General features: G+C 40.6%; 1 protein-coding gene across 2 annotated transcripts in view; it reads right to left on the bottom strand.

The window, feature by feature from the left end:
• Positions 1 to 9,189, bottom strand: part of tp73 (tumor protein p73) — a 23,611-nt gene extending 14,422 nt beyond the window's left edge. Inside the window, exons 1-2 of one of the 2 annotated variants that reach the window (XM_086052182.1) lie at positions 9,097 to 9,189; positions 47 to 292 (exon numbers count right to left, since the gene is read on the bottom strand). In XM_086052182.1, the coding sequence (XP_085908308.1) occupies positions 47 to 292; positions 9,097 to 9,138 (288 nt within the window). In that variant the 5' untranslated portion in view covers positions 9,139 to 9,189. Of the gene's footprint in view, positions 1 to 46; positions 293 to 1,611; positions 1,856 to 9,096 lie in introns of those variants that run through there. The other variant, XM_086052191.1, reaches the window with a different exon arrangement.
• Between the last annotated feature and the right edge of the window lie 1,121 nt (positions 9,190 to 10,310).

Raw genomic sequence — 10,310 nt, 5'->3', positions numbered from 1 at the left:
GAATGAGGAATGCACACGGAGGTTTATCGAGAGAGCGTGCACTTACTGTCCATGTGGCCGACTTGGCAGTGCTGGACTGTTGGAAGGACACCTGGAAGGCGTGCGGTCCTGGGTAGTCGGTGTTGGAGGGAATGGCCGGGGCAGGCGACAGGCCCTCGAAGGTAGAGTTGGGCTGGGAGTAGGGCGAAGGGGTGGGCACGGCCGAAGAGGCGTTCTCGGAGCTGTAGGGGCTGGCTGGCCTGGCCCTGCTTCCCAGACTCTCCATGCTGCTGCTGAGCAAGTTGTACTGGGACTGGGTGAGAGAAGAGCAGAGGAGAGAATGAGGGAGGTGAAGGTGAAGAGGGAGGAGAGAAACAGAGGCAGGACACAGGTAGAGATGCTGGAGAGACAGCAGCTTGGAGTCACACACGGAGCTCGGGTTACATTGTACTATGGCTGTGTAGATTCTCAGTCATCCAGGTCATGGCAATCCACAAAGGTTGAATCAACGCAGCTGAACTTTGTTGAAGACGTTACAACTTCATACAATGTGTAAGAGTACAGGTACTTGTCCAGGTCGGTGTACACTTATCATACATTGTACTCAAAATGACCACTTAAACAACATCAGTACTTCCCCCGACCTAATCCTCTTGGACTCATCAGACCCGGGACACCAGCTTTTCCTGCTCCACCCGAGACAATCCAATAGCTTCTTCCCCCTTGCCATTAACTTTTCAAACAGTTGATTCATATTTTTGCATCTTTCTAGTGAACAGTATTCATAGTTCTCTGCTATGCCGCATCCTTTACACATTGTTGTTGATCAGTATTATCACACTTTTGCTTAATGACTCTCTGAACTTCAAACGTTGGTGTTTATGTCCTAAAAGTATAGTTTATTAGCTGCGTTTTTGTTTTGTCTCTTGCTGCTGCTTCTAGAGAGGCTGCAACTTACGGAAACACATTTCTTGGCTGCTTTACTTAGCCAATCAACCAGATTCTGATTCAGATAGAGGCAATGAAACCATCAAGCATGCAAGAACACCGAATTGAGTGTGTGTGTATGTGTGTGTGGGTGTGTGCGTGTGTGTGTGTCCATTGTGGTTGCATGCAGCATGGTCCACACAGTCGCCACCTTGGGGCTATGTGGGTCAACTTGTAAAACACCAGTGTAATCTGCACCGTCTAATTACCTGCCACCTCCTCTTGCTCTCTTTGCTCTGTTTGAAGAGAAGGAAGAGTCGTTGCTCTGAAGCGCGTGTGCGGTGACACACTTGTCAAAGTCAACACACGCCATCAGGCCCTTTTTCAAGCCCTACACGAAGTCATACAACTCATCAAATGTATGCATGATCCTTATTTATTGATTGATCTTGAGTCAGTCCCCAGAAAAAGACGTCAATCCGTCCACCTTGTGCTCATTCAATCAATTTCTGTCTATAAAAAAAGTCAACGTAGCACTAAATTGCTTGAGCATCAGCAAGAGAAGCAATAAGCTACTGTATTGTAGCTATTCAATGAAAAACATACCGCATTCCTACGAACATAAAATTTGAACTCTCAAAAACATACTTTCCCATGCAAACTGCTGTCAACTCGTACAAGAAACATTAATGAAGGAATATTTACCTTCTTCTTCACGTAGTACATCCTCTAAAGATTTAGCCACATGCGTTAACGCTTCAGTCAGGGACGTCCAAATACAGCAAACTGAGTGCAGGACAACTACACTAAGCAGAGTTCAAGTGAGGTGTACATGGGTGGACACACCACTCGCCCTCTGTCTCTGTCTCTCTCTTTTGCTCTTTCTCTCTCTCTCTCGCAAACACACACACACACACATGCAAGCACATATATGTAGAGGCAGGACAAAGGTGAGGACTAGTGTGTGTAGAGTGAGAGAGAAACAGACAGACAAGGAAGAGGAGAGAGGCAAATAGGGATTGGAGCCTAAAAAAAATGGTACAGCATTCTAATTATGGCATGCCTGGACATAGACTGCAATGCTGCGACACATGTACATGCATGCTACAAAACACTTTGTGAAGGCCTGAGCTAAGTAAACACTGTCTGGGCATGTGAGTGAGTAAGAGAGAGCGAGAGAGAGAGAGAAAGAGAGAGAGAGAAAGAGAGAGAGAATTTTGACATTACAAAGTATGACATACATACTGTTTACTAGTGTAACATTACAGCAATGAATGAGCAGACATTATATTATCCTAATTACATATGGAGAAAAGGGCCAAATAGACAATGAGTGATTCAATGTATACAACAAAAAATATTAAAACGTAAATAATAATAATAAAACATATCATTTATCATTTATTCACAAAAGTAATCTGCTTTATTGATGTACACTGTTAGACATTGCAAGTGGGGGAATTCATATTAGATTAGTTGACAATATCATGAAACTTTGGTCAGAATCCAAATCCAATATTCAACCAAGCACGTGAGGCTTTTTACATACTTAAAAATAGAGATAATTTCTTTGTTTGTTTGTTTTAAACTGGACAAATCCCAAAATGAAGACAGACATAGGGGAATATGTAAAGTCCAATATGTTCCGCTGCCGTGCTTTATCAGATGAAAGCAAAGAGACAGGTCAATGTTCCAGACTTAATGCAAACTGTATGATGTGCGAGTGTATGCACACGTGGCTCTGTGGATCTATACATTGACTCAAACATAAGGACAAGCTGTGCAACATAATACATACGCTCCCTAGTCACACAATTTAGGCAACCTCCTATGAGATCCCATTTCAAAACGTTTACGTTTAAAAAGATAAATACATAATAACTGTCAGACAGATATAATTGAAAAATGTGTTACTGAACAGCGTTACATACTTGCTTATGTTTCAAGAAGGATGATGGAAGGGTGAAGGAAGATTTACCACAATGACAAATGAAAATTTGAAAGCAAAATGGTGTGATAAAAGTACTTGGCCTCATTCTAAAATCTGATTGTTTACTGCCTTTCAAATCCACATTTGTGGTCCGAGGCAACGGCGTAAGCCAGATGTATGTGTGAAAACACAAACATGCATCCTTGCACACAAATCACGCAAGTGCATGGGCTCGCAGGTGTGCTTGGTCTTGGTAACCACACTCGACGATCTGTAACAAGTTGAAACAGAGCCACAACCTCTGATGCCATTTGTGTGAGCAAGTGTGTCCGTGTGTGCGCGCGCGCGCGCGTGTGTGTGCTTGTTGGTTCAAGCTTTAACAATATGTCATGTCCCCTATGGGCAGACGTTTTGTTTGCTGCCATTCGGAGATGAGCCTCAAAAGGCTGAAAACATTTAGAAATGTAGATAGGCCATCCCCATAAGCAGCACTCACCTGTCAAGATGAGTGAAACACAATATAGACTGAGGAGCGAGAGATTACTCCCTTGCTGATGTCCTGCTTACTGCCATTGCGGATGTAAATAAACATCATCAACATATGACATAACAAAGAGAAGTGACATGAGTGGCATTTTACGGAAACTATGCAAGCCCAGCTAATTTAATAAGAATCAGAGTTCAGGGGAAGTGAGGGTTTTCAACAGTGAAGTCTTCTGCCCCCTGTTGGTAATATTATGTAAAGATCAGATGTAAAGTAGACTCTTCTCCCGGTGTAAAGCAGCAGTGACAGTTGGTTAGCATAAATCTCAGTTCCCAGCTTTTACTGAGTCAAGGCACCCATTTTAGATTAGAATTAGCCATTAGAATGTCGCAAAACGTATTGGTACAGAAATAATCATGATATTGTCTGAATGTACTCATAGAAGCCATGACTTATTCTGTCGTATGAATAACAACAAGGGGATGCACAGGTTTATTGGACCTTCTGCCATCTAATGGAAGAGCATTTAATTGTTTTGCTTGTCACTATAGTACATCACTGGCATATAAGATGTTGTAATTAATCAATAATAATCTTCGTAAAAATGAAGTGGAATGGGATCTTTTACCTTGGAACCCCTGATGATCTCTTATGGTGCTAGTGTGCCGCAGCCCCCTATTGGGCATCACTTATAGCCAGAGCTGATCATTCCGTCATTCCAGGGACGGAACGGTGCGGACGGACGAGAAAAATCTGTACTAGCGTATACGAACCAGAAGTGGAAGTCCGTGTTTGCAATAATTCGTTTATAAAAACTGAAAACGTCTTGCGTAAAAATGCAAATATTTTGTAAAAAAACGCAATAGTCCTACGTTATTACTCAATTTTAGATATTCTCCTGATGTCCCGTGGCTTGCTCCATTCATCATCATCATCATCTTCATCACATCATGACGGTCTTGTGTTGCGGCCAAATGCTATCTTGGTTGAACAGTTGTAAAATTCAATCCTCTCATGATACTCCCAGCCGGGAAGTGGATGTGCACAGGAAATTAGCTCGCTAATGATCCTTAAATGATGTTTGTGAGTACACTGAGATTTTTTTTTTTGGGGGGGTGGGGGTGGTCGATCGGAAAGTAAGGACGGAAGCGCTTTAAACGGACGGGAACGGACGGGTATTTTTATGAATAAGGACGGATGGACGAGGACGGAAGGGTACCCAGGTTGCGGACGGAGGACGGAGCGGCAAAAAAGGGTAGTGTCCAGCTCTGCTTATAGCAGACTATTTGACAGGTGTAGTCAAACAGCAGTGTTAGGTTATGACAAACGTCGTACACAGAGCTGGGCATTTTATTAAAAATTTGCGGTCCGCTTATTGCCTTCCACCGTTGTGTGTACCAGATGTGATCGGGTGTCCAGATTGTATCGGGTCCTTCACGCCTGCTGATGACGTCACGCTTTATAATCTATTTCTGTAATATATTTCTTTGTCTATGTTCGCCACCCCCTTGGCTGTTGTGTTTGTATGTTCTGAGTTACTCAATAAAAAATAAAATAAAATAAAGTACATTACTGCTACTTTTGCGGGAGTGGGGGTTGGGATTTCTACTACATTTCTTTTTGTATTTCAAATTGAATAACTGAAGACGAAACGATTGACATGAAATTAGTATGCCTTGTTCTTTAATGTTGTGTTTCACTAGGTTACCCAAAACAGATGTTAAAATGATGCAGCCGCTAATAGCAGGGCTATTGTTCTCACACTTTATAACTTAAATCTACGCTTGTTTGTTTGTTGTTATTAATAGGTCTTTGTCTATTATTACTCTCAATGCCAAGAGGTAATGAACATTGTGAATCTTAAAAAAGCATTTTTTTTGTTTGCTAAACAGCACAGAATTGATTTTTGCTTTATTGAAGAGTCACACTCAATTTCTAATGACATGCGGTTATGGAAAGCTCAGTGAAGTAATGATTTATGGTTGGCACATGGGTCTGAATACTCTGCTGGGGTCGCTACATTGAAAGACGTGTTTTCTGGTCATGTTTTACATTCTGTACGTGATAAAGCAGGTCAAGTAATCAACATGGGGAACATCAATATAATAATTATTCATGTGTATGGGTATAATTCAAAATATGAGAATTATAACCTTTTTGATGTATTAGAAAACCATACTCAACATTTTCTCATTAACTTTCCAAATTCTGGTCTAATAATAGGGGGGGATTTTAATATGACATTGGACCATAATATGGACTGTTGGCCTCCACGTGATCAGTCTTCTGTAAACAATACTTTGAATGTATTTATGCAGACATTTAATTTGATTGATATATGGAGGAATAATAACCCGAACTTGTAAGAGTTTACCTGGAGTAATAGAAATGCCACCAGGCGGTCATATTAACTTAAATCCAATTTCAGTTGATATCATTACAACACAGGGCGGCACGGTGTTCGACTGGTTAGCACGTCCGCCTCACAGTTCAGAGGACGTGGGTTCGATCCGGCCTCCCTGTGTGGAGTTTGCATGTTCTCCCCATGCCTGCATGGGTTTTCTCCGGGTACTCCGATTTCTTCCCACATTCCAAAAACATGCATGGTTGGACTCTCTAAATTGCCCCTCGGTGTGATTGTGAGTGCGGATGTTTGTTTGTCTCTGTGTGCCCTGCGATTGGCTGGCATCCAATTCAGGGTGCCCCCCGCCTACTGCCCGAAGACTGCTGGGATAGGCTCCAGTCTATAACCCTAACCAGCCCTATATAAGAATAGATCACAATGTTTTACGAATAGGTTTAGTAATAAAATAATTCTGGTTAGTCAATTACTTAATGGTGAAGGTTTTCTTTTGAACTATACATAATTTTTTTAACAGATTTAAAAAGGAGTATGCTATGGTCATGGGTGCTATTCCTTCAGGAATCTTGATTCTCTTGAAAGGTGTACAAAGTACATCCTGTTTGCCAAATCTGGACCCTAAGATGACTTCTAAAGGCAAGATCTGTCTAACTACATCAGTTATAAGTAACAATTGTAATATACGTTCCTTGTTTCAAAAAGATATATCTACAACATCGAATGTTATTTCTTACTGGTCTGGTTTTGTTGATTATTTACACGAAAATATGGTCTCTTCCATATAAATATCTTCTGACAAAAAAAGTTAGGGAAATCTCTCTTAAAATTATACACAGGTATCCCACCAAGCATTATCTTCTTAAGTTCAAGAAAGACATTTGTGTTGATTGTTTATTTTGTACGATGTCTCCCGAAATGTTGATTCACCTGTTCTGGCGATGTCCATATGCCATGGGTGGGCCTGGGTGTGCACAGACTGCCCACCCAGTGGGATTCATGAAAAAAGTATATACTTTTAAATGATTAGTAAATTATTATTGAATTTTTATTAAATTAGAGTTTTTGTTATGTTTTTTTTATTTTATTGATTATTAAAAATGGCATTGTGGTTGTCTAAGCAATATCCGATCTCCATATTATTCAGTTTGCCCTTTTTATTTGAATATGCAATGTGTCGGGACAGGAGGATTGTGCCCAGTGAGAGAAATATTCAGGCCCACCCTGATTTTTCCGGGCCCAACCATATTAGCTACGTTCTGGCTCCGCCCCTGCCATATACCATCAAGTATTGGAAAGATATATCTCGATTTATCATTGATAACATTTACTCTGATTTTATTCTTTGTTCGAAAAATGTACTGTTTGGTTTCTTCAATAACGATGGTAAAACTGCTAAACAAGTATTTATTATAATATATAATTAATATAAATATAATTGATAATATAAATATAATTGATAATTATTCTAGCAAAACTTCATATCCACACATCCAAATTTAGTTACTCAAAACCTCTCTTTGTAATTTTCGAGGCAGAAACCAGACAGTATATAAATTCTGTTCTGGATTCGAAAAATATGAAAGCAATTAAGACTGTTGCTTTATGTTATTTATTTAGAATTTTTGTTTTAAATCCCCCTGGCCCTTCTTTTTTTCTTTTCTCTATGTATTATGTATGTATTAATAACTGTTTGATTTGTTAATGTTAATAAAGTTTCTTGAAAAAACGCGGTCGAGTAAGGAAAAAAACAAAAACAAACAAACAAAAAAAAACATCCATTGATCCGCCATTTTGTCTGGGAGGACCAAATAGTAATCGCCTATAGGCCGGTCCGACTATCATTTTAAACGGGCTTCCGTTCGCTTTTCTGACTACCATCTTCGACAAACTAGGGCCTTGTCTACACGTAGCCGGGGTTTTTTATAGCGCATCGAGAATGGCTATAACCAACGCAGCGCCTGCATGTTGCATTTTATCCAAAGGTCCTTGTTAATGTCATAATCGAAAGTTAACTTGCCATGATTACAGTTTCTTCTTTGCTGTCTTAAGAAAAGAGAAGAAGAGGACAATGAAGAAGAAGAAAAAGAAGCCCCAACAACAAAGAAGAAGCAGTCGCCACATGAGCACAAGTATTGACGACAAGGGTTTAGTGCATTCATCCACTACATGTCAGAGGGAAAAAAAAGACTGGCAGTTTTTTGCATATTGAACTCACCTGTGCAGCCATCCATTTTGCAAATAAGTAGTACAGTATACTGCTTATCCTCACAAGGGTCATGGGTGAGCTGAAGCCTACCGCAGCTGACTTCACCAACCTCAGAATTGGGTGTGCTAACCATTTCCCCACCATACCGCCCCATTGTGTTGATATTTATATATACATGTATTTATATATAAAACAGCCCTATTGTCCTATCCAAATAACTTGCGCTTGTGTGCAAAAATACACAGTTGTCAAGTTACAAAAATATTCTCTATATCACACACTATATGACTATGTCCACTTCAAAATTAATGGAAGAAAAACATTTTTCCCACTTACCTGCACACACAGCATCTCAGTAATGCGGAACAATTGGATAGCGCTCCCATAAAAATGTACATAGTCCTGGAATCAAGTGAATGTCAATTTAGTAGGACCAGACATTTCGCAAGCGCCATTTATGGCCACGCCCTTGATGGAGGACGCATAGCATCGTCTGTATCTCCTGTATCTTTCACCTGAATGGGCCTCCACAACTTGCCTTGCAGCAATACACACTAGCCCCACCCCTTTTTTAATCTGTCATGAGTATTCCATAACTGGCCAGGCAGGCCCAGACTTGCCTACTCAAAGATTAGATCAGACCAATACATGCAAATTTACATATGGAAAGCAAGATACTAATGTGGTAATGTCTGTCAACCAATTATATTTGTTCTACATTGAAATTGACACACGAGGTTTATCCATCAATGCCATGGCCTCTGTCAAACTGCAATCTCTGACTCACTAGATCCGTTTGTGACACTGTTTTGTGACACTGGAATAAACACACATCAGATGGCACTGCAGGGATTTGACAAGGGTATTCTGGCTCAGTCTTTAATTAGCCCTGCCCTAACACACACACACACACACACACCCACACACACACACACACACACTCCTCAGTCCCTAAGGAATATCAGTGGGGACACAGAGAAGAGGGAAAATGCAGCACAAGAGAGGGAAAGCAAGCATTTTGGAGGGAACACTGGAGGGAAAAGTAAAAGGATGCATAAAAAAAAATGGTGTTGTGGTGATGGTGGTGGTGTAAGTGCGTGTATTGTGGACTGGCTGATGTGTACTTCCAGTTAAAAAAAAAAAATACATATATATATATATAAAATAATAAATAAAAAGCTGAGTGCAACTTTACTATTTGTTCCTACCATCATATTGTCGTTCATGTCCCTCATGTGGTAAACGTCCATGGAAACCTCAGCAGTAGTGCTCTGGTTCCTTGAAGTACTTGTAGAAGGTACCGGACGCTCACCTCCTTGGCTGCCTGGGGGGAGCTCATAATAGGTACTGTCGGGCTCCCTGTAGGCACATTAGATCGCTTGATGAAATTAAAGTCAGTGATAACTTCATTTTGATACTGTATGTCTAAGAAGAATGGTGTTCTTCAAATCTTTGACCAAGATAATTATACAGAGATAAACTATTGCTAACTATTTAATAAAAAAATGTAAATCTTGAAAAATGATGAGAGAGCGAGGGAAGGTGGATTATCTTTTGACCATAAACATTAAGAAAGAATTGCTGAGATAATCACTAATGTAGAACAGTTCAACACTAGTGGAATGAAAAAACAGTAAAATCAGACATAAAACTGCACACACATTCGGCCACATGTTGAAATGATGAAACTAATACCTTGCTGAAAGTTTTCATCAAAACCTAGGATGTGTTCTTTAAGACATTGTCTTCTGTGTTGATTTCTTGTACAAAAGCGCGTGTTTATCTGCAAAACATCTTTCCGTGAATATCATGTTCATAATTGGTGACCTTGTTCCTAAGAAGCCCCGTGCCCCCAAACTTTTACTATTGCAGAATTTGTAGTGAATTGAAATATTTTCTAAAATATTACCGCTCAGGGTGAGGACCTCATGAACCTACTGTGAAAGTAACAGTTCTCAACAATCAGTGCACTCTGGAGCATGCTGGATCGTTTGCATGCTGGATCATTTGAGTTCAGAAATTTCATTGTATCCTCCATTTAAAAACAAATGTTGTCTGAATTCATGTTTATTGTACTAAATTCAAACTAAACTAGCCGTTTGTTTGAACACTCACAGGGAGCTCCACAAGTTCTCAAAGGGGCCTCCTCCTTCATTCAGTGAGGTCTGGGACATTTTGGAGGTTGGGTAGTCTGGCGAAGGGCAGATCACTCTGTGAAGCACACACATATTATTAATTGGACATTAGGACTTCCCATGAGCACTAAACTACGTACACGCGCACGCGCGAACGCACACGCTCAGGCAGGCAGGCTGGCAAGCACGCGCACACACACGGACACACGCACAAGCACACGCACAAGTGTGATATAACCAATGTTTGAAGGTGTCAGGGGGTCTGGGCGTGCCCAGACCAGCCAACT

This window comes from Filicampus tigris, chromosome 1, assembly GCF_054856515.1.
Source record: "Filicampus tigris isolate MCC_2025a chromosome 1, RoL_Ftig_1.0, whole genome shotgun sequence".
Classification (NCBI taxonomy): domain Eukaryota; kingdom Metazoa; phylum Chordata; class Actinopteri; order Syngnathiformes; family Syngnathidae; genus Filicampus; species Filicampus tigris.
This window is presented reverse-complemented; position numbering and strand designations above follow the sequence as displayed.